Source organism: Sinocyclocheilus anshuiensis, unplaced genomic scaffold, assembly GCF_001515605.1.
Source record: "Sinocyclocheilus anshuiensis isolate Anshui unplaced genomic scaffold, SAMN03320099.WGS_v1.1 scaffold1746, whole genome shotgun sequence".
NCBI classification, from domain to species: domain Eukaryota; kingdom Metazoa; phylum Chordata; class Actinopteri; order Cypriniformes; family Cyprinidae; genus Sinocyclocheilus; species Sinocyclocheilus anshuiensis.
The window spans coordinates 117,745-143,623 of record NW_015545562.1 but is presented as its reverse complement, the minus strand read 5'-3'; the positions used below and the strand labels follow the sequence as shown (position 1 = coordinate 143,623).

The 25,879-nt window shown below is 35.3% G+C and overlaps 1 protein-coding gene across 1 annotated transcript in view; it reads left to right on the top strand.

Moving 5' to 3' along the window:
• Nucleotides 1-14,634, top strand: part of LOC107698322 (protein cornichon homolog 3-like) — a 28,603-nt gene extending 13,969 nt beyond the window's left edge. Inside the window, exons 4-6 of the mRNA XM_016499281.1 lie at nucleotides 9,496-9,608; nucleotides 11,008-11,151; nucleotides 14,525-14,634. Coding sequence (XP_016354767.1) covers nucleotides 9,496-9,608; nucleotides 11,008-11,151; nucleotides 14,525-14,552 — 285 coding nt within the window. The 3' untranslated portion in view covers nucleotides 14,553-14,634. The remainder of the gene's footprint in view (nucleotides 1-9,495; nucleotides 9,609-11,007; nucleotides 11,152-14,524) is intronic.
• Nucleotides 14,635-25,879: the final 11,245 nt, after the last annotated feature.

The following is a 25,879-nucleotide window of genomic DNA, read 5'->3' as shown; positions in this document are numbered from 1 at the left end:
GGAAAATAATGTGTTTTTTGAACATTAAACCGCATAAACACATTTCATTACACCAAATACACAAAATAATGTTCTTTTTAGCAACATCATATGACCCCTTTAATTTTACAGACACACCATTTATAAAATGGTTTATAGCTTGTGATTGGGCAAGCCACATTTAAAGGCTATGAATGGTTTTAAACAGGGCCATCCTTAGCTGACGCGGGGCCCAGTGCGAGGTAGGGAGTGGGGCCCCCCTCGGTCCGTTCGCGATCACGTTCCGGTTCACCGCGGGGCCCCCTCAAGCACGGGCCCCGGTGCGACTGCACCAGTTGCACCCCCCTAAGGACGGTCCTGGTTTTAAAGCTAGCTCTGTTTCCCCCTCCCTCTTTGTTTCTCGGTTGGGGTCTTCATGTACACAGGGCATGTGGTTTGTTTGTCATTTATTATCATTATTAATTATCTTGGTTGTAAGCATTAGCTTAAGGCTCTTATTGCTTCCCAATGGGCCACAGTGTCTTTGCTATGACTGACATGAGCACAGTGATAATTTGTTAGAATCAAGCCAGAGATCAAGCCAGAGAGTAAATAAACAAAAGTGCATTTTCATTCTGAACAGGTAGTCCTATAACAGATGGTGTCTCTTTACTCAGCAAATAAGAGAGTTTAATATATTTGTGCATGGGAGAATAAACACATACCTAGCAGAGTTTTTGTCAGTGAGACAATTTTGTTGCCGAGTGAATCTGTGGATTGTGCAGCTTTCCAGAATGAGACATTCAGTTATGCTCACAGGTATTCAATGCTAGGGTGACAAAAGCTAGCATGAGATCATTTATTTTCCCCCACTAGAGGTGCAGAGTATTTTTCTCAGCCGACAAACCAACATGCATGCTTTCTCATTTTTGTTAGCCCGGTATAAATGTCACTTTTTAACATCTGTGTCATTTTGTGCGTATTCACCCAAACATCTGGAAAAAAGAGAAAGGAATGATGGTTTGTTTGACTGTCAGTCAGACAAACTTATGCTGAGTCACGCAGAGCTTCCTTGCAAAGCACCAGCATATTTTTAGACAACTGCTAACACATCTTTTCAGGATCCATAATTCAGATACTTCACACTTTAATAAATTTATACACATTAATACAGAGTGTATTTGTTTGTAACAAACACACACACACACACACACATTTATCGATTATTTATCGATGCATTTATCGATTATTGATTAAAAAACAGTATAATGTAACAGTAATTTTATCCAATATTAATATAATTTTAAATTAACTGCTTTCTATTCATTCATTCATTCATTCATTCCTTTGATGTCAAAGGTGAATTTTCAGCAGCATTATTCCAGTCTTCAGTCCTTCAAAAACTATTCAAATATACTTATTTGGTGTTCAATAAACTTGACCAAATTACTAATTATCAGTATTGAAAACAGTTGTGCTGCCTAATATTTTGGTGGTAACTTTTTCAGGTTTCTTTAATGAATAGAAAGTTAAAAAAAATAGCATTTATTTTAAATATAAATATTTTGTAACATTGTACATATATTTACTGTGACTTTTACTAAATAAAAAATATCGTTTTTGAATGATAGTGTACATAAATTACATATTTGTTTTATTCATTTTGTTTATTAAAAACATTATCTGTTCAGCTGTTCAACATAGTGTCAGGATCATGGACCTGTTTTGTTATGTTTTGCCCGTTTCTGTTCCTGTGCCCCCTTATTTGGTCATGTTCCTGTCCTTGTTTAGTTAATTAGTCATTCTGTGCACCTGTGTTTGGTAATTGTCCTGTGTTTATAAGTTCTTATCTGTGCAGTTCTCTTCTGTCGGGTCTACTTGTTGGATGTTTTGTGGTTCCCGTGTTCCTGTTGTGGATTATCCCCTGTGATTCCTGGATTAAAGACTTTTGCTTGTACTCCACGTTTCTCTCTCGTTCCTCTCACAGCGAATCGTGACACATAGGTTGTCACCTTAATAGTTTATTAATTAATAGTAATAATAAAATAGTTTAATTAAAAAAAACCTACTTTGTATTTGTGCTCCCAAAAATATGACTCTCTGAATATATTATAAAGTATATCATCACCATATAATTCAACAGTTTTGCTCTGTGGCTTTGTATCTATGAATAATAATAGTTTCATTTTGCTGTGAAGTTCTGTCCCTGCAGTTTACCATCATTGTTTTGACCCTGTCTTTCTCTTAAGCTAAGCTTTTCCGTCTAACTCTGAAGGTCAAGGTCAATATTCCAGCAGCAAATTAGAAGCGTCCACTGGGGGAGTGCAGCGTAATCCCCTATGGTTGCCAACGCTGTGTGTTTGTTCTTCAAATGAGAAGCTACTTTTTGATGTTGCAGTACAAACGTTTCTGTCCTCTCATCATTCCACTTCACACTTGCATTCATCATCAAAGCATTTGCACAGAATTTGCGATAAATGGAAATGACAAGGTGGAACTGAAAGGCAGAGGATCCTTCATAAAAGACCTGTATGATATGCATATCTCTTTGGAAACTATCCTAATGATGTTCAGGTACATGCTGATACACATCATTCGAGAAACGACAGAGCATAAAACATCTGATGAGACTTTTTTTGAACCCAGGGTCTGAGATCTCTGATGAGACTTTTTTTGAACCCAGGGTCTGAGATCTGTGATGTTGCATCTTCTCAGAGGACCACAATAAGAACCTTGTAATTGCTGAATAGTGTACTTTTTGTACCAAATGGAATTACACAATGCTGATTGTTTTCAAACAGGTTGCCTGAACATCAACCAAAGATAAAAAATAAATAAATAATAATAAATAAATAATAAATCTATATACACTACCAGTCAAAAGTTTTTGAACAGTAAGATTTTTAATGTTTTTTTAAAGAATTCTGCTCACCAAGCCTGCATATATTTGATCCAAAATGCAGCAAAAGCAGTAATATTGTGAAACGTTTTTACTATTTAAAATAACAGCTTTCTATTTTAATATATTTTAAAATGTAATTTATTCCTGTGATCAAAGCTACATTTTCAGCATCATTACTCCAGTCTTCAGTGTCACATGATCAATCAGAAATCATTCGAATATGCTGATTTGCTGCTCAAGAAACATTATTATTATTATTATCATCAATATTTAAAACAGTTGAGTAAATTTTTTTCAGGATTATTTGATGAATAGAAAGATCAAGATTCAAAAGCTTGGAGTCAGGGTTTTTTTTTGTGTGTGTGGGGGGGGGGGTTATAGAAATTAATACTTTTATTTAGCAAGTATGCTTTAAATTGATCAAAAGTGATGATAAAGACATGTATAATGTTACAAAAGATTTCTATTTCAGATAAATTATGTTCTTCTGAAGTTTCTATTAATGAAAGTGAAAGTGACGTGACATGTGGCCAAGTATGGTATTAGGCCACGACTTCCCCACTTAATCAAAGAAACCTTAAAAAAGGTTCTACTCAGCTGTTTTCAACATAATAATAATAATAATAATAAATATTTTTTGAGCAGCAAATAAGAATATTAGAATGATTTCTGAAGGATCATGTGACTGGAGTAATGATGTTAAAATTACAGGAATAAATTACATTTAAAAAAAATATATTCAAATAGAAAACAGTTACTTTAAATAGTAAAAATGTTTCAAAATGTTACTGTTTTTGCTGTACTTTGGATCAAATAAATGCAGGCTTGGTAAGCAGAAGAGAATTCTTTAAAAAAAAAACATTAAAAATCTTACTGTTCAAAAACTGACTGGTAGTGTATATGTATTTTTAAATACATGCATACACAAAGTATACCCAATTATTTCTATTATGGTGACAACATAGGCCTTGTTAAGAGATTGACAACAAACCTCATTTCAGATTTGTAGACTGCTGTGTTTCACCCCAAACATACTGTAGTCTCTCGCTCTTATGGCTTCTCCAAGCAATCCTTATCTCATTAGAGCAGGGAATGTGATTTTTCTTTTTCACACCCTACACTGATATACTTGGGGGTGCAGTAAGAAATCCTGCCTCTGCCTGGAGGAAAAGCTCCATTTGCCATCAAAGGGCTCAGGGCAGAGAACGAGGAGGGGGCTTTGTTGCACTGTTCTGAATCTCTTACCCAGCCAAAAGCAGTTCAGCGCGGAGACTAAACTACTGCTGCTGAGGCGTAGCCCGCAAATGAATTTGCATGAGCTGCCTAGATTGGTTGTGTACAATGAAAAATGGAAACTTGCTTGAGAATTTATTAGCTTGTGATGTATATGCTAAACTCTTTTGAGAAAGAAACCACGGTTAAAAATAAACCTTTGTTATCAAGCCTCTTGTAGCCGGCCCCTCGCTGCAGGAGAAAAGAGCATTCTCCTTTGTGGCTTTTAAAAATAGCAACAACTGGCTGGTAATCAGACAGTATCTTGTCTCTGTATGCGTCTTGTTAGGTCTGAGCCATGGGTGTGTAGGGGGCAGCAGGGGCCTATTAGCCTGTCACTAGCTTCTGAGACAATGTGCTCTCAGCAGAGGTGTGGCAGTGATGCTGCTGCTCATCTGTAGTATAATTAACTCTGACCCTAAAAATCACAATCTTCCTCTATAACTTTCAATTAGTGTAGCCCTTCCAGCTTGACGTCATTCGCTCAAGGTTAACTTACATTTGCATATTTATTATGTTTTTTTTTTTTTGTTTTTTTTTTGCGAGGCTGATTGTTTAGAAGTGTTACGTTCCTTTCTGCATTTAGATTATTCAATGAATTCACATTATTATTGCATGCAGAATGGATAAAGCAGGATTGCAGAAACACAGCATAATACTGCTGCAAAAATAAACATATATTTCAATAACTTTTTGTTAATATGTTCAGTAACCTTCTCTTTCAGACTCATTACTGGCAAACTGGATATCTTTCAATTAAGTTTATTATTTATTATTTCATTAATTTATATTTTTTATGTATTTTTTTCTTCTGACAGAAATTTTATTACAGGATTGTAGAAACACTGCATAATGTATTACTACAAACTAGATATTATTTGTTGATAGTTGACATTATTAATGTAAACTTTTGGCTAACATTACATGTTAAATAACCATTCTCTTTCACATTCATTACTATGACAATTTGAATACTTTTCATACGTTTCATATTTGCAAAATATGCAATATGCAAATATGCAAAAACCTAAGTCCGACTGAGATTTTCCTGAGATTTTTTCTTTTAAATTAGTATTTTTATCAGTCTCCTATATTTAGATTCAGTAATTTCACTTTAATTGCAATGAAAAGGCGATTTGTCAGTTATTGAATGCCTTATTTTCAAAAGGAACCTGATAAAAATGCTCATTTAAAAGAAAAATCTCAGATGGAATTTTTGGGGGTTTTGCATCTGAAGTCTTCATTTATTATTCAATTAATTTATATCAATATATATTGTTTTATTCTGACAGAAATGATATTTCAGTATTGTAGAAACAGCATAATGTATTTTTAAGTTGTAAATAAAACAAAGAGCACAATTTATGTAAAACAATAAAATGTAATTCTTTTTACTTCAAAATTTAACATTTAATTTAAAAAAAAAAGGTTTGTTTTATTTGTTAAATTTACTAGCGACTGAGTGAAATGGTTTCTAAACTGATTTTCACTGTACTACAAAATATTTATTGTTTATATGTAGATATAGATCTAGATTTATTTAAACATAGAATTTATTACAATGAAAAATTTGTAATTTTTACTTTCAGTTTATTCAGTTATTTAACATTATATATTGATTTATTATAAAAGAAATTATGCCTGTTTGTAGAAATTCAAGCCTATCAAGCATATTTTAGGAATATAGAAATAAATTAACATAATCTCTCTTAGTGCATCAGATATAACAATATTCCCATTGCCAGACTTTAGTTTAATCCCGCTTCATTTTAATAAATTTTTTTTTTACCTGGAAGGGTGCCATACACAGCCATACAGTATTCAAAATGATGATAATCACACTCTGAATAGTTAAACTGAGAGCCAGTTCTTATGCTATCCAGTGTCATGGGGATAGGTGTTCTTTAAAGAGAAAATATGTATAATTCTTTGCTGCAGTTAATTATTGGCTGCTGCTGAAAGAGAAAGACAGTAATTGGAGACTAGCGGCTCTTCTGATCTGCTAAGGCTGAGAACATTTTGCTGCTGCTAATCTGAGGGCGCAGCCAGATTTGTCATTGTAATAAGTAAATGTGAAAAGAGAATGATTCCTGAACATATATGAATTTATTTATAGTTACTGTACAAGTACTGTATGTCGACCCCCTATATTCTTGTGGTCAGTTCTCTACCACAAAAATGTAATGTTATCAGTGGCGCTTTTCCGTTCCTTTTTTATCTCCATTCTTAATATATAAATTGTCAAGACACATCGCCTAATTAAAGCGGTATCTACAGGTTTGGTGTCCGCTCCATTCTGCACTAATGGTGAGACATGTCATTAGTAGTAAGTAGTGTTAATTGGAGAGACCTGCAGTGGAAGGCTGGTGAGAGTTTGATAGGAACAGAAGGTTAGAGAGCGAGTGAGGGAGACGGAATGTTAAAGATACTCCACAGTCAAAAGCACTCAGCCACAGCAGACCTCTCATTAGGTGACATTACTCCGAAGAGGCTCTTGTGATTCTCATGGGAAGGCAACTTTAAAAGTTACACTTAAAGCACTCAAAGCTTCTGGACTTCGGTTTGAGTGGTCCTCAACCACAGCCTTGTAATTATCATACAGCTATAGAAAACAAACTAGCTCCTACTGAATGGTTAAATATGTGCATCAAAGGCTTCAAGTGTGCAGAGTCAGCAAAATGCAGGAAAATAGTTGATATACAGTCCAAAATCAAGGGGAAAAAAGATTTTAAACCCATTAAAATACATAAAATCTGAGACACTTATAAGACAATCTTATTTTTAACAGGACATCTGCAATGTTCAAGATAGAAAGTTCTTTACTTTTTATTCAAATTGATCACATAATATGGCTTTATTTATGCAGATTTATATTTAATGCTGGCTTAAGTGTCACAGCTGGCCTGCTGATTAAAAGTTAATGTCACATAAATATCACACATAAAATCACCCCAAAATTCCTGTTTTTGTTTATGTGTGCCTCTGAAATGAAGGACAAAATATTGTGCCTAAATTTAGTCAGATGTTCAGAAGCCCTGAAGTCTAACAGGTAAAGACTGATCTTCCAGATGGGCCCATCCTAAACCAGCTGCCAGTCCATATTTACTTGATTATGCAGCATTCGTCACTGCCCTCAGTTGCTCTGTTCCAAAATCTATACTGTGGCAGAATTTTAAGGCATCATAGGTGCAAAAAAATCTGTTTCGAAAGGTAGGCAACTTAATTATGCTGCTTTATAAGATAAGTATACAGCCAAATTTTAAGTCAGCTTTACAAACATAACTCATGCAGAATGCAATCCCAAAATGCATTGCAACAAACTCAGTGGAAAAAAAATAAAACTAAGATGGTGAGAGAATGCTCATTAGACATTATATATAATTTGAATGTATTTTTTGTTCAAGACTGAAACTTATTAAGCTAATTAGAATTGCTGATTAGAGTAATGCATTAGCGTAGCAACATGCTAACAACAAACTCTCCCATGCGAAGCAATTGGAGGAAGATTATTTATTCTAGTAAGGAAAGTTTTAGTTTCGGCCAGTTTTAGACGAAAAACTTTGCCAGCGGCAGTTCACAATTCAAGCTAGAATCCAGATAAGAAATTATCCATGAGCCTCAGCTTGAAGCGAATAAATACACTAAGGGAATGGTTTGAGTAACTAGAATCTATGCTAAATATGTTAAAGTCTTTCATTTCTGTACATTTTTTTGTATTTATGTATTATATTTCTCGTTATGAAGATAAGAACAGATAGGAATTACACGGATAATACATTTTTTTTAAAGCATTTATCATTTTCTTTTTATATCCAGGGTATTTTTGTATTGGTGATGGAATATTTTGGGCTTTTTTTGCACCAATAAGGTTAAATAGCTAGGACAGGTCAAACTTTAATGAGCCCTCTTACGTAAAGGTTGGCCTGAACCACATTTCCTTTAACCTGCTGTGAAAGGATGCCACAGGAAAGGTTTGAGCCTTAGGATGTTGTGTCTTAAATGATAAATGATTCACTGAAGCCAGCCCTCAGTCTGTGTCAGGTATAAACTGGAGTTAATGGCTACAATATTACAAGCCTTAAGTCCTACATACTGCAAATATATATACTATACTTGGCGATCGATTTGCTATACAGTCTAACTGAGGTTTATTTGATGTTAAACTGTTGCTATTGTGTTTTTATTCATTTGTCAGTGCTTGTATGGGAGTTTGTTAGAAAGGAAATCCCACTGTGAATGGGCAACACATCTGAAGTCGTTTGGGTATTAGAATACTTAGTAAAAAAAAACTCAAGTACTGCTCAAAGTAACTGCCCTATAAGTCCCCTTTCTTGTCCATTTACAGCAAACTGGCACAGCAGTGCTGCCACAAATTGTCCTGTTCTTCCTCAGCTGAAGGTGATCTAACATAACCTAGAACCCACGTCCTAAAACTCACAATGTTAACTCCAGTGATCACATAAGATTTCTTGATTTCTTTTATTTCATCAGGTCTTAGAATTTCTGTGAAAAAATTAATAGTTGTATCTCTCTTTCTTATATAAGAGAAATCCAATGCAATTTTCACTGATCTCTGAAATTTCTCCAGAGCAACAGATATGAATGTAATATAGTCAGTTCCTTTCTTAAAGGGATAGTTCACCCAAAATGATAACAGAACTTAGATTAGATGGCATACTGAATTTATTGAAGATGAAAACGAGACTGTGACTTTACAATGGCACACACTGTATAAAGTTACTAGAGCACATAACAAAACTGTTTTATGGAGATTTTGTCTACTGAAATGTTTTTCGAAAAGACATTTCATCAGCTGGACTATCTGTATGTTGTTAAACAGCAGTACAACCCATTGAATGCACTGTACTTCCATTCCTCGCCTTGTTTTCATTTCTTTCAAAAATTAAATATGGTGCTAAACTGACTTAGGGCTTTTCAGAATATTCTGCCTATTCGCTATAATATAATCATAACCAAATATCCTCTTTAAACTCTTTAAAATGAGTAGAACAAAAAAACAACAAAAACAAAACCAAAAAAGTTAGTTTGAAACGACATAAGGCTAAGTAAACAATTAATTTTCACTTTTGGGTGAGCTATACCTTTAAGAATGAATCAAAGAAAAATCCATACATCTGGGGGGAAAGGGGGCTTTTATGCATTTAATGGACAGGACCATTTAGAGGAGACAGGAAAGCATTGGACAGAGAGGGAGGTGCAGGATCAGCAAAGGACCTCGAGATGGGAATCGAACTCGGGTCGCCACAAGCACAGTTGAGCTTATGTCAGAGCACTAACCACGAGGCTATCGGCACCGACAAAAGAAATTGTTTTCAAAAGTTATTTATCTGTGTTCTCTTTAGTTGGTGCTTCCAGAGTACTCTATCCATGGACTCTTCTGTATCATGTTCCTGTGTGCTCAGGAGTGGCTTACTGTAGGCCTGAATATCCCTCTGCTCTTCTACAACACATGGAGGTGAGCACCTGAACCAGCTTTTACTCCTCTTAAACAAGCTATGTGCATACTACCTGACAGCTTTCACTAAAACAGGTGTCCTGCGAAATCACACTTGTACCCACGACAGCCATTGACTCTATAAACAGCCCCTAGACTCTATAGACAGCAATACTTCTGATATTAATATACCTCCAGTTTATGATTATTTAAGTACAAAACAGCTAATTATAGTCATGGAAATATAAAAATAAAAAAGCCATTATTATCAGTTCTGCTTGACTGAATGAGTGATGAGCTATGTCCAGAATGTTTTGCTTAAAAATAAATAAACAATTAAATAAATAAAAGTAGAAACCGTTAATATTAATTTTCTTGCTAAATAAATAATAAAATAATAAATATTAAAAATGTAATGTTTTCTTGTAAACCAGTGTTTTTATGGATGCTTTACATGCATCACTATTATAATATGCTCAGATCAATCCCATTCCTAATTTTCCTATATTAAGCTTCTTGCCACAGTGTCTTTATAATCTTGTCACTGCGCATTAGTCTTCCAAATTTTTCTAGATGAGTAATAGCAGACTGACTGTTTTATCACACAGTGAAACAACTGGGGAAATCATAACTGGGATAAAATGAGTTTCAGTCATTTTGCAGTGGAGCTCTAAATCTTTCTTAGGGGTTTGTTACTGAATGTTCAGAGCTGTTGTCAATTTCTGCCACCATCCTCAGAATATGAAAGATCGTTCTGTTGTTTTTTTTGTTTGTTTGTTTGTTTGTTTTTTGCAGGATGATGAAACACTGAACTTAATCAGTACCATAGTAATAGTGGATTTTAAATATTGTTATGAAGTTATATCTGATTAGCTGGTTGAACTTGCTATCAATAATTTTACATATCATATTTATTGCTTTCCTTGTAAGAAATCTACCTTTCTTTAACAGATCCAATGATGCTGCTATAATGCACTGTCACTCTGCTCTTCCCTCTGTTTTGCTCTAATTCTTTCACGTTTTTTCCTCCTAATGCGCTTAAACCTCCACTCCTTGTTTTCGATTTCCCTAATAGAATTATTGCACCAGGGATGACGTTTTTCCTTGTCTTACAATTACAGACTATATTTAAATCATCCATCTCCAAGGACTGCCAAGATTGACAGAAATATTTAAATTAAAGAGGCTTAGACAAGCTAAACTTTGCATTAGATTAAAAAAATACAAATATATACAAATTAAAAAAATAAAATATAAAAATAAAAATAAATAAAGTTAAATTAAACATTAAATAAAATTTAATTAATAAAATAATGAATTAAATTAAATTAAATGATACGCAAACGAAAAACTAAAACAAAGGTGCACTTAATGTTTCAAGACGCACTACCCGGCTCGTGTTTTTTCCCATTTTCGGCAGGTACTTTCACAGCCCCACCGACACTAAGGAGCTTCTCTACGATCCAGCGTCAGTCATGAACGGAGACACACTCAAATTCTGCCAAAAAGAAGCCTGGTGCAAGATGTCCTTCTTTGTCCTCTCATTCTTCTACTATCTCTACTGGTGAGTAGATATCCAGCAATTGTCTCAACCAAACTTAATTGCCTACTAATGGGATTCTGTGCAATGTACTCACTGATTTTTATATCATTACAGCCAAATATGCTTTTTAGTGTGTGCCTTTGCTATAGTATAAGCTACCTTAAGCCTATAGCATAGCAGAGATATATACATAAACAAGCATTTGAACTGACAAGGACGCACTTGGATGGCGCCAGCAACATGCCTTTGGGTAGAATTCCCAAATTCCTTTTTTCCTCCACACTATATCACGTCACATTAAATGTTAATGTACACATATAAAAACGCACATATTCTATAAAGGTTCACCCTTCCAGCGAACAGGCCTTATGACCTTTTGTCAGATCAAAGGCAATTGTTGTGCACCAGCCACGTTCTGCATTACTTAATGCTATTTGCTTCTGGAATTGAAATTCTAGGACAAATTCAGCCGTTTTGTTCAGAGTCTTTTGTACTCACCCACTCTTTGAAAAGTGACGGTAGTGAGTTGGAGCTTTTATTCTCAGTGGTTATGCACAACTTAAACTTCACCTAATTGTGCCACACATTGTGAAACATTCACAGGTCTTACTTCCCTTCATAGCATATTGCAAGGGTCTCCATCAATGGTCTCTGTAACTTTGACCTTTGACCCCTCCTCTAATTGACCCTTTGCATAAGACCCACCCCCCTTCGTTACTGTTGCTATGTCCGGCAATCCATGGCACTCTCACGCCACACATCATGTTCTCATGTAGTGAAAAAAACATCGTGGAGCAAAGACGACACTGACAACGCACCGACAGACAAGACAGAGCAGGTTACTTTAGGTATTAAACAAAGCTTTCAATTTTTTCATTTTTTAAGAAATTCAATCAATAAATACCGTTTTATGGCTTTTTAATGTGTCGAGACAGATCAATGTAGCGCCTCAGTTCAATCAGCACATGAACTGATCACCTTTTCGTATTTACTAGTTATAGCATGAAATTAACATGAATGAACATCAGAAGGTATCTTGTTTCAACCGTGGAAAGACGTCAAGACGTCATTTTTCAAGTTCAAGTCCACCAATGTTAATCTATTCTCCTGTCTGGTTTGTTTGCAGGACAAAACTGGCAGATTCTGCGTTATGATTGGTCAGATCGCCTGTCAATCAAACTCCCCGCAAAGGGTCAATTGCTTGCTTTTTATTGCTACCTTCTTAAAGGCATGTTCCAGTTAATCTTAAACTTAAAAGGGTAGTTCACCCAAAAATGAAAATTCTTTGATCAATTCCTCACCCTCAAGTTTTTTCAACCTGTATGAATTTATTTCTTCTGGTGAACACAAAATAAGATATTTTAAAGATTGTAAGAGTTAATGTGAGTTACCAAAGACTAACTGGAAAACTGTAACTGTAACTGTAACTGTGGCAAATAACTACAAGATTATTTGCTTAGAACATTTTATAGAATTTTATAGAACATTTTATAGAATTGTATACTGCTTAAGAATATGAGCATCACATTTTGGCCTTTTAAGTCTCTGGATGCTATCACAGTTTACTTTTATTTGATTTATTTTTAACTTTTTTGAACTAAGGGATGAGTTTAAATTAATTTCTGTAGTAATTAATATAATGCTTAACTTAATCTTAACTTTCAGCAAAACTAAACTTGGGCTGAGCCTTCTTATAAATTCTTATATAACGTCTGATTTGATGAATGCTGCCCATTTGCCTGCCTTAGTTTAACCCCTGTGGCTTGATCTTCAAATTTTGTTTGTACTCTAACCCTTCGTAATAACCACAATGTTGTGCTCCCTCTCACGAATCAATCTTACAAATCAATTGCAAATCCAATATCAGCGCACCAGGCCATCACCCATCCAATTACAATAGTAGGTTTGCCATTCCTTTTTTCTAAACACCATTCAAACCTAATGACTCAAGAAAGGAGTGTGCCACTCCGGCAGAAGTGAAAGAGAGAGATTTGGGCAAACATCACACTAGTTCTCATGTGTTGAAGCTTCATAAAGATTGCAAAGGCATAAGGAACATTGTTTGCCTCAGGCTCCATCAGGATCATATCTATGATCATAGCTGAAATACATTTTTCATTGATCTACCACTTTCAACACGAACACTAAAATTGTGTTTTCAGGACACAGATAAGCTGCAGTCCTTAATAATACATCTTTAGATTTTGGATAAGACTTTAGCTGTGTGCACTGAATATAATCATGACACTCAACGTTCGAAAAACATTTTCGAATGAAGTCAAATATGCTTCATATGCAGCAGTGATATAATTCCAAAGAGCATCAATAGATCTGCTTTGTTTTTAAAAAGATTAGGAATATAAAAGGATCCACGCCGCTGCTTTTCCAACCCCCACACACTGAAAATAATAAGACACAGCGAGCCAAGAACTGCTTATGCAGTTTTTATCAGGGCAACCCCTTATTATGTATTAATGCCTGTGGACAGCATTCTGGCATGACATCAATGACCCCTAGTGTGAAGTCAGCACAGAAATTCAACATATGGCAGTGCATTCTAAATAAATACAATCCATATCATACACGACCTGCCTGGAGTGATCCTCAAGCTGGTGAAGCTGTCATTTTCCATAACATCAGCTGCTTTGAAGCCTCTCGCCTTATATTTCCACCAGCTGAGGATGAATGCTGCGGTTTCAGCTGGATAATTTGGGGACAAAATACATCTTTGTGTTTGTTTTTAGCTAGGGAGAAATTAACTAATTAAAGCTGTTCCCTGACAGAATGATTGAACCCACGGGCACAAACTCATTTCATCAGAATCGAAAAGTAACGTGCACAAAGGGAGAAGTCCCCATTTCAATGCAAGAGATGGGAGTGATGTAATAAAATATTCTGAAATTAATTAAAATTAATTCCATCTGTCTGTCTATTTATCTATCATAAGAAAGCACTCATTTTCTTCAGAAAATATAGAAATCTAATTGTTTTTTTGGTTGTTCTGTTTCATTTATAATGTAAAATGGATTGTTATTTACAAATTTCAATGAATTTCTACTATCAGATGCTTTCACTACAACTTTGGTCTTTAAGATAAATCATAAACTCTGAAATTTGTTTGACTGATTTAATTAATCACAGCTCACTGAAATCATGAGTGCATGATTCACGTCATAAACTACTTCAGGTGTTTCTTCTATCGGCATTTTAAATAGCTCATTTGCCACCTTCAAGTAAACAGATCAAAATAACTTTGAATATGGCCCACAACCAAGATCTTGTGTAAGTTGTTAGTGACTCGGAACAACATTCATCAGATTTTACTCAATAGTTTTTTATTTTAGTATAAATTTTGCACACAAAGTCAGTAACACCTGTTTGTTCTGTCTTCCAGTATGATCTACTCCTTGGTGACCTCATAACAGAGTTCTCAACACTGCTCATAAGACACTGTTTTCCGAAAGCTCTAAACTACATTTGGATGAAACAAGAGACACAAGTTCAACACACTGCAGTGTCTGAACCTACAGAGAAGACTTGACCCCATCTTCCCAGAGTATCAGAAGAACCCAGTGTTGTTGACAGATCTGACTCAACGCCCTAGATGTCTCATGGACCTGGTGTGAAGCGCTTTTCACAAGCTCACAGTAACATTTGCACAGATTGTCTCAGGCATAGCATAATATGTCCTTTACCACTTTGAGGCACAAAAACTGCCAACCTTTACACTCACTATATGTAGCTTCAAATTCATGTCGGGTTAAAACAAAAGAAAGAAAAAGATGGCTAACTTGATCAGCGAATGTTTCATTTTTACCAGTCACACACTAGGCCACTGAGTTTGATTACGTGAGAAGCTTTTGTGATATATTTTATGTGTATCTGTGCACTCCTAAAATAAGCGTTTTTAATATGAAGTACGTATCTGTTGCATTACTTGTGTACATAGAGAACTTTGTGTAATGCTTTTATGTGTTGGTGTCAGTGGGTTGAGATGTTTTTGGACTTTATATTTACAAATGCTGATATCAAGACTTTATTATAGAAAACAAGAGCCACTTTTCCACAATTTTGCACAAAGTTGTTATGAGTTTGCACAATAGATACAGTTATTGGCTGTGGTGGAAAAAAGTCATATTTATATACCCAGTACGAGTCTTCCAATATATTACAGTGCATCAAAATATCATAGATTTTCATTCTAGGGAAGAAATTAAAACCACAGCTCATGATCTACGAATTTCACTTTATCATTTTGTATTATCGTTATTATATTAACTGTATTACTGTTATACGACAAGGTCAGCACTACTGAAACAAGTTATTTAAGGAACCATCGAATGAGTTCCTATCTATCTATCTATCCTCTTTTTTTGTTCTTAAACACAGTTAACAAGAGTGTTTCTGACTACTACTTTCTACAGCTTTTAAACTATGTTGTTGGATCAGTCAGGCTAACTGTCTGGAGTAACCACATGATGCATATAAGCATAAACCCCTCAAGACATCTACGTGATGCTTTGGATGAGCATCATATATAATACAGAGTACTGAAAATAGCAGTAGACAGACTACATCATTTTCATTGCCGTGTAGGGGATAATAATACCAGTCCCCAGCAGTACTATACTCTGCTGCTGTCATGTAGCCTGCTGTCTTTTGTATGCCTTATGTAGTTACACATATGATGACCAAACATTTTCTATATCGTTATTGTGGACGTGTTGACCCATTCAAATATCAGTTACGAAATTTGTATATGAAATAAAACAGACTATTTTAAAACTGTTACAAGTGCTTTCCTATGCATGCTTCACACGTATGCTTGAATACCACTGGAGGCATTGTTTTTTTCCCCTCCATATTCATATTAATTTCATCAGTCATGCGGTTCATGATCCATATGTGGTTATTTCACTCAATTACCCACAAAGCATTTTTCACATCTCCTCATTTGAATCCTCACCCCGGAGTGACTGTCTGAAAAACATTCACCTCAGACAGACGCATGCCTCCATCTCTCACATGTCTCCTCTTCAGGGAACGTTGCCTCCCGCTCGTAAGTTGACTATTATCTGCGTTTTCCGGAGCCAAGCCCTGTGTGGCAGTGACTGGCTGACAGATCGGTGACAGGCTGTCCTCCTGCTCCACCTGCTATCTGTCCAAATCACTGCCACATGCTCCGTAATTACAGTTTGTAAAGGATGCGGCTCCCTTTGCCAACGATCTAACACTTTGCCACTTATAGCCGTGAAATGAACGTCATCAAATGTCTGCAGGTCTTGGCGCTCAAAGAGCTTTTTTTGCCACCCTTTCGACACCCATCTCTAACCCTGGTCAGTCTGCTGCGACACCAGATAAGTGATTAATTTTGGCTCCGGCTTCAGTGGGACATGAAAATCTGAGATGCATGACTACAGTAAAGGGTCTTTTCTGTTCGTTTTCATGAAGTATCTTTATCTTTTAAGAGTTCCATGTGTTCCTCTCAGAAAATATCCCTGCCCTCAAGCGAAGAGCTTTACACATTATATGCTTTGACAAGTGTGGTTGTCTCCCACACAGTGCTGGATGGGCAACCTGTCAGCTTGCCGGGTTTCTCAGATGCCCAGCCTGTCAGCACAGATTACCCAGAAGACCAGCTGAGCATGGATTTTACCTGCCTTGTCTTTCTAGGACTTTTTCACCTTGCTTCCTGGCCACACAAACAAGCACTTAAATATTGGCTTGTGTAAGCTTTCTGCAAAACTTTGTACAGTCTGCAATTGCTGGCACATTTAGCCAGCGTGCTGGCAACAAATCATAAAACCTAATAGTTACCCAAGAGAAGAACAGTCACCAAGGTGCTGGTGTTTTTTTAATCTGGCAGCTGTTCACAAAGATTTTGTTCTCGACTTACTAATAGGCTACATCCTCTTAGGTACCAGATAATCCTTAAAACAGGATAAAGAATCCAATAAAGCTTATTACGCTGGCCCATGTTCTATATAACAATAGCAAGTAAAAATAACATTTGAAAATGTTCATGATCTGTTTGTTTTGTTTGTTTGTTTTTACACGCTTTTAAACTATGGTATTGTGAGTATTTTTTTTTTTTTTTTCAAAACTATATGCAGGTTTATTGTTTTTTCCTTCTTTGCTGTCAACTGGCATGGCCTTTTTAACTGAAACTTTTAAGTGTACTAAAAAATCCATAGGGTTCTCTTGCCTTATTATTGGGTATATTTTCATATCAACTAACATTGCTGACTGTCAACAAGCTTCAACTACGGCCATCTGTGAGTCATAGCTTCGGGTTGTTAAAGACAGATGAGCACCATTTCAGATGAATGCAAGAAAATAAAAGCTGATGCTTGCAAAACAGAGCAAACTCTGATCTTTTCTAGTTAGATAACAACACCGATCCCTGTATATGATGCATAAATTGGTCCACTGGGTAAACTAAAAAATGATGCTGAGAGCAGACATCAGAGGATGTTGTCCTCTGCAATGATTCCCCTGCTCTCAGTGTCTGAATCTAAAATCCATTTCAAAACACGGCAGTAGGGATGTAGAAAGGCGATAACAACACCATCAGGTGGAAAGCGCAGTGTTGGCCTCTCTATTGTTTGCACAGAACATTTATTTCCTCCCAACAGCTAAAAAGAAAATGCCAAACCTGAGATCTCAACAATCTAACCCATTTAACACAATACAATGGCACTTTCTACTGTATATCTGCTAACCTGACAGAAGCTGAAACAACTCTCTCTGCCAAACAATCTGCACTTTGTGTTCATAAGCCCCCCAGTATTGTCCTTTGGCTGAATAGTTTTGATACATCAATGTATATATATATATATATATATATATATATATATACATTGATGTATAGATTTATCAATGACATTTTATTGCATATATTATAATTACATACATTATTTACAGACAGTGATGGCTACAGTATTTCGTAATTCAAGTGTGAATGAGGTGTGATCCAGTCATGGTCAACCTCCTCTCAATTGCCCACATATTGTTCCAGTGGGTTGAGAAAGGGCAGAGTCGAACATCTGACTTTATTAAATGCATGTGGGTTCATGGGGTTATTCAGTGACCTAAAGCAAAAAAAACAGGGACATCTGACTTATGAGGATGTGTATATTAAAATACCAGAATAGTCAGAGCGCATAGACTCAGTCAGAAAAACTAATAACTATATACCAGTACCACATGAAGCTCCACAGATTTTGGTGTGTGTTTATTATAGCATTTTTGATTAAACAACAACTATATTATTAATGAGAGAGTAAAAATAAAAATCCAGCTTCCAAACTGTGTCTTTACTTTGGATACACTTTGATAAACCTATAATAAAGATTTATAGCCAAATCACAACCAAAACAATGTTTTTCGTACTGTACACTGTAAAAAAAAATATTGCAATTATAATTGTAAAATGCTATAGAAAAAAAAACTGGTTAACCATACGTTCCTTTATTATATACAGTGAAAAACTGTAATGTAATAAACCTCACATTTCACGTATTTTTACAGTAATAAACTGTTAAATATTCAGTTTGTGGAAGTGAAAGAAGTGAAAGAACAAGCCATTGTATAATTTACAGTGAAAAACTACATTTTTTGGTACATATTTTTGAATCTGTGGAGATTGATATGCATGCATGCATGCATACATCCATACACACATATATATATATATATATATATATATATATATCTTTCTGGACTTGCTAATGACATACAATTCTTAATAAATGAGGAGTTCAGAGAAAATTCCGCTGCCATGAAAAGTAAATTGATTAAATGTTTTCATGAGGCCTTCGATTCATTCTCAACACATTTCTCCGTTTTTTCAGCTATTAATAACAATTAGCAGAGTTAACAGACGCGCTCCTCTATAACGAGGGTGGCTGTTTGCATTAATCTTGGGCTCTTGGCTCTGGCTCCTGCATGGATACGCCTCAGTGAGTCTAATGGAGGACAGCGCAGATGCCTGAATCTCCATGAGTCTGATAATTATGGTCAATTCGTCCTGCCTCTTTACTCTGTCTTAACCTTCAGCCTTGTCATTTGACTGTCTCGGTCATATCACCCGCACCTGCACAGCATGTAGGAGGGCGATGGAGAGGAAAGCACTTAAGCAGACTGTACCGATGTCCTTACTGTAGGAAACAGCACGCTTCCTTTCATTCATGCTGAAGTGGAGATATGTATTGATTGGATTTACTGTAACAGCTTTGTTCTGATGGATTAAATTTTTACTAAAGGATGGCATAAGGCGCCTACACTCTTAAAAATAAAGGTGCTTCAAAAGGTTCTTCAAGCGATGCCATAGAAGAACCATTTTTGGTTCCACAACGAACCATTCTGTCAAAGGTTCTTTAAAGAACCATCTCTTTTATACCTTTTTGTAATCTGAAGAACCTTCTTTCGCCACAAAGAACCTTTTGTGAAACAGAAAGGTTCTTCAGACGTTATAAGTTCTTTATGGAACCATTTAGACAAAAAGGTTCTTCTATGGCATCGTGAAGCACCTTTATTTTTAAGAGTGTATGTGTGTTGTGTTTTGGTTTGTGCTCTTCTATGAGTCTGCCAGTCTGATCTCTTGGCTGCCATACTCTTGGAATGCTCCTGCTCACACCTGTGCATGGATTATAAATGATTTTTGTGCCTTCTGTCATGCTATAAACAAGCATGTAAAAGCAAAATATGGCCCAGAGCAGACTAGAGGGGGTATATATATTCTCCAGCCTGTTTTAAATTAATGCTCTTCTGTCTGTTCATCAAAGAATCCTGCAAAAAATATATCACCTTTCCACAAAAATTTCTAAAAAGCACAACCATCTTCTACATTGATAATAATAATGTTTTTTGAGCACCAAATTAGCATTTTAGAATGTATTCTGAAGGATCATAAAGACTGTAATGACTGCTGAAAAATATAGCTTTGCCATATATTTGTAAAAATCGACACGTTTCAGAAAGGCGGGGCATAGAGGAGAAAAAATAATGTACATTATGTGGAAATGTCAATGTGGAAAAATCATTAGGATATTAAGTAAAGATCATGTTCCATGAAGATATTTTGTAAATTTCCTACCGTAAATATATCAAAACTCAATTTTTGTTCAGTAATATGCATTGCTAAGAATTTCTTTTCTAAGAACTTTTGCTGACGATTTTCTCAATATTTTGATTTTTTTTGCACTCTCAGATTCCAGATTTTCAAATAGTTGTATCTCAGCCAAATATTGTCCTATCCTAACAAACCATACATCAGTGGAAAGATTATTTATTCAATGGAAAGCTTTCAGATGATGTATAAATCTCAAAATGTAAAAAAATTACTCTTATGACTGGATTTGTGGTGGTATATATATATATATATATATATACACCAAAAAACAAAGACCATCATACAATTTTACATGTCATTCAGTGTAACAATGGTTTATGTACCAAAAATCTTATTATTAGATGTCATTAAAAGACTCTATTTAAGGATCATAGTGCAACCCTCAAATTTTTTTTTTTACATAAATATATCTTACGCTGAATGAATGGAACATTATTTCACCTATATTTTGACAGATTTTCAATTTTCAATTTAATTTGTTGTGGACACCAAAGTGGGACATATAGCCTACATATATATATAAAAAAGGACGTGGGAAACATGGGAAAATATTACTTTTAAAATACAAAATAAAATGCTAGAAATTAGCCTTGAAAATATACAAAATAAAAGCATTTTCACTTCTTACATTTTTGGACGTCACTGGGAATATGGCAGTGGGGATTTCTCTGGTTTTCAGTATTCATATGAGGTGGTATCCTGGACCCCCGTCCAAATAAATCTCTGTCAGCTTGCCCAGAACCAAGGGCTGAAGACTGGCCAGCAGAGGGGAACAGACAAGGCGCTGGCAAGCAAGCACAACCTCCTCATGCACTGATACACATTCAAATTCCCCATGCCTTTCTCTACTAGTACCTATTTAATATTCTAGAACATTTACCTATGCGTTTAGCCAACACTTTAATATTCTGCAGAAGAATAGAACATACATGTACATCACTCTATGTTTTGGTCAGTCCTATGTAAATGCACACTACCAGTATTATAATAAAACTGTACATTTGTACATTACCATTATCATTTTTTGCTTCAAAAGTAACATGAACACAATGAGCTCAAGGGAGGCAAAAGAGAGCTCAAATTTCACTATATTTGTTTTATTACAGCATGTTTTTTTGTACTGTCAATTATTTCTCATCCAAGTTTTATTGAAGAAGCACTGCCTCCCTTGCCTTTTCTCTTGAGTTAGACCTCTGTCCGCATGACCACACCGATTCAGGGATGTTGTACTCATAAACAAATCTAATAACAGATTGTCTGCTGCAGAGTGCCTAGAAGAGTTCCTGAAATAGCTGTAAGCATGTTAGTGGCTATTGGGGATCTGCAGTTGTCCCTCATGTCCACACGAAACCCAGCACAAAAAACTCATCTGAGCTTGAACAAACAACTCAGCCTTCAAAGCAGCGATAAGAGAGGGACTTTAATTCCCCTGGTCCAAACCATCATCTTATGGAGCTCTCTTTCTCCCTAGCATTTTCACTATACACTTTGCAGGTCTTGTATCATCCTGAAGGAGGTGTATTTTGCGATAATGACTAGTTGAGTGATTTCTGTTTAACAAGAAACTTGTAAGTTTCTCGTTAAAGACACAAATTAACTCCCATGTCAAGACACCTTTATTTATAAACCCAGCTTACAAAAATAAATGCTAAGAATGCTTTGCTAACATTCCCAGTGAGAAATTTCTAAATGTTCACTGAACGTTCAAAATGTCCAGTTTTTTTAATGTTTTAAAAACATATTTTTTTGTTTATGCAAACTTTAAGGGAACATGCCATTTAATCATTTTGCAAACATTAGGGCAATGTTACTTTTGAATATTCTCTAATTGTTTTAAACAAGTAGCAACATTTTTAAAAAATGCTTTAAAAACACTACCCAATAAAACATTTCAGAAAAATGCTAACATTTTTAGAACATTATTAACTTTGATCGAATATTCTGTTAATGTTACTAGAAGAACGTTTGTTCATTACTTTGCCAGAATTTTAGCCAGAGTTGTCAAAATGTTCTCTATTATAGCTGGGTAGAGCTTTATATAATACAAATTGTTTTAAAGTAGCTTCACAGCAACAAACAGGAAAATAACAGAATCAAAGAAGCAAACTTCAAATATAATACCAATTCTCCTCTGGCCTAAGCAAATGAACATGGTCTGATATATGATTCCAGGCTTCATCACAAGTTAAATTTGTGGATTGATTATTCAAAAATGTTGCATCCAGCTCCTTCTGCTTCAAGATTGGGGTCCATCATACTGGAAAGACTTAAAGAGCACGTATTAGGACTACAAACTTAACAGCTCTATACAGCTTAATATGAAAGTAATATGAAAGAAGTTTAGTCTTTAATGAACATTTTCTTGGCTGTCTATAAATTTAAATAATCCTGATCTCAGTTTTGCCTTCATACTTCAATCCATAAAGTAAGCATTCCTTATCTATCCTTAAGGACTAATTTTTCATACAGATGAAGTTGAGAACATGTTTATGTAGATAATGATGATGAGCCACCGACTGAATTCTGCCTCTCGCCTCTCTTACAGCTGGATTAAAAGCAACAGCAGACCAACACATTTGCACATTTACTCATTATTCATCAATTGGTTTGAAGGAAATGCAGCTTTCAGAAGGGGGGATCTTAGCTTTCACTGAGGTCGAATGAATGTCTTGAGCGATGCAGAATACATTTGGTGGCACCGGATTAGTAAAATGCGGAAAAAGATTAATTTAGAAACACTGAGGGACAAAAAAGCGAGGGTGTGAGAATGTGAGTTTCTCGCTGGCTCGACAAGCCAGTTTTTGGCAGGAAAAAAAAATGTTTCCTTTTTTTCCATTGATGTGTATTATTGGCACCATTGCAATCCATCCAAATACTAATATCTAAGCCATGTATTGAGATACGAAAAGGGCTGGTTAGAAAATGCTCTTTAATTATGATGAGTACAGACTCATCAGACTCATGAGTAAGACTTATTGATGGGAGAATGTGGTGTGTCTCGCGATTAATAAATAGAAATAGAAAAAAATTATGATTAACAAAAATCTTCTTAAACTTCTTTTTTTATTTCAATTTTTTACATAAAAAAATCAAATGTAAAAAAAAAATAGAAATAAAAAAAGAAGATTAAGAAGATTTTTTTTAATCATTAATTTTTCGATTAAGAAGATTTTTTTTATCATGAATTTTTCTCTTTAAGGTCCACAGTACTTTCACAACTAAAGCTAAACATTTGAGACTGAACTTCTAAAATCTGAGGGAAATAGTATCTTGGCCCCAAGTCTTAAAATTACACATCACACAAAGCCTGCCATGACATGCACCTGCCACAAACAAACAAACAAACACATCCCCTTCAAATAAACAAGGTGACACAATGACTCAAAGTCATTCAAAATAGTGGCCTGGATCAATACTGCAGCTCCATTGTTGCAAGCTTTTGTCCTTGCACCATCCACTCTCCCACACAGTCACAGCCCGCTGTTCGTCTGATTCATTTCAAATGTCTCCCACTTCACACTATGCTCAAAATGGAAGCCGATGGAAAAACAAACAAACTGATTTTTTGGCTTCAGTGTTACACACAAAGTTATCAATAAGGGAGTGATTAAATAAAGAAATTAAGTCACAAAAGCTGAATAATTCAAGTGCACCAGCCTCAGTGATGTCAGCCATGCAGCTTCAAAGGCTTGAAAGAGTGCAGGATCATGTGGGGGAGTTTCTTTAGAAAGACTTTTCGGCAAGCCAGCCTTTCAACTCTCTTTTGTGCCCCACTATTTTTCAGCTTTCCAAATGGGAAAAAAGAACTCCTTTGAAATGCTTTTAATAAATTACTCTGCCGTGCAGCAGGCTGTTAATGACCCGTTGAAGACCCAAACTGAAACACAGCTCTGCTAAACTCCAACGCACAGAGCCGGTCATTTTTAATGACCAATGTGTGTTACAATGGCAGTTTTTCAGTATTCCACAGGGGGATTCAGGAATGCTAAGGCACAGTGGGAGGTGTCAAATTGCCTCTCTTAATTTGCCATTTGCAGCCGGTGAAATTGAGATCTATATCTCCGTAGTGATGGTATTGATCCACGGGACGTGACATGTCACATCCCATCACCCCTACAGGACACAAAGTCCTCTGCTGATTAATGACACCCATACAGCACAGTGAGCCATGCAATTACTGGGGCCTCAATTGGGATTTAATGGACATTTATAAACCATTTTAACAACACCAGTTACAAGTCTTTTTTTTAAGAATTTGGTCAATTCATATGATTAAAAACAACTATAGATTAAGCATTTTGAATATGACTGATTTTATCACTGGAGGTCACCATATGACTGCTCATTATAGTAGGCGTTCCTGTTTATTATTATTGTGATTGGTGGGCTAAACAACTGGCCATACCATTATGAAAATCAATACATAATGCATTATATCATAAATGACTATCAGACTCACTTAGAATGGCGAATTTTGGCAGTTTTTGACATTTTTCTGTGCATTACTAACTATAGAACTCTAACTATAGAGTTATTTTAGTACTACACTATTATACTATATACTATTATAGCATTTATTTTGAATTAGCTTTTATTTTTATTTTTTAAGTCTATTAATTTGATTGTTTTTGTTATTTGTAATTAAAGAATTTTACGTTTTTCACCCAATATTTATATTTTATTTTATTTTATTTTATTTTATTTTATTTTATTTTATTTTATTTTATTTTATTTTATTTTATTTTATTTTATTTTATTTTATTTTATTTTATTTTATTTTATTTTATTTTATTTTATTTTATTTTATTTTATTTTATTTTATTTTATTTTATTTTATTTTATTTTATTTTATTTTAGCATTATTTTAATTAAAGAAAATGACAATAACAACACTGCATTAAACCTAATTCCAAACCAGATGGATTCTTGGATTGGATTTTAAGCCAATACCTTTTTTGTAATCTTCATTTCTTCTTCAATTTGAACCAAATCATCAATTAATCCGCCTTTTAAACTCAATATCTAATATTTTCCCCTCCATTTCATCCAAGCACCAGGCTGAGCATCTGCCGTTCAATCCTATATTGAAGCTTACATACTTATTCAAATATTCTATTCTAATGACGGTTCCCTACTGCTCTGTTCCCATCGCCAAACAAAAAGCACTCATTCTGCCAAACAGTACAAGAATACTTTGTGGATCCCTGGTATTTATATATGGCTTTTAAAAACTTGCACCATGTCAGAGACAGTAGTCAACCTCATTACCAGATAAACACACACATTTATACACACAAGGGGGTGGTATCATGCCGGGGAAATGACCTTATTACTGCCTTAAAGCCTTAACCCAGGCTGCTTCTAAATATTCATGTACTCGCCAGGGAATAGGGCAACAGCTCCCAACGTGACATGTTGATGAATGCAGGCACACTGAAAGGGCCATGGAGAACTTACTGTATGTCTGGGGCACAAAGATTTCACTTTACTGTATAAATAATATGCTATTGATGCATTTTGAGCTGCATGTCTATAATGGACCAGAGTGTAATATTGCCTTGGGAAAGAATTAATGTGCTTGCCAACTGACACAATCCTCTGGTCAGGGTGAGAATT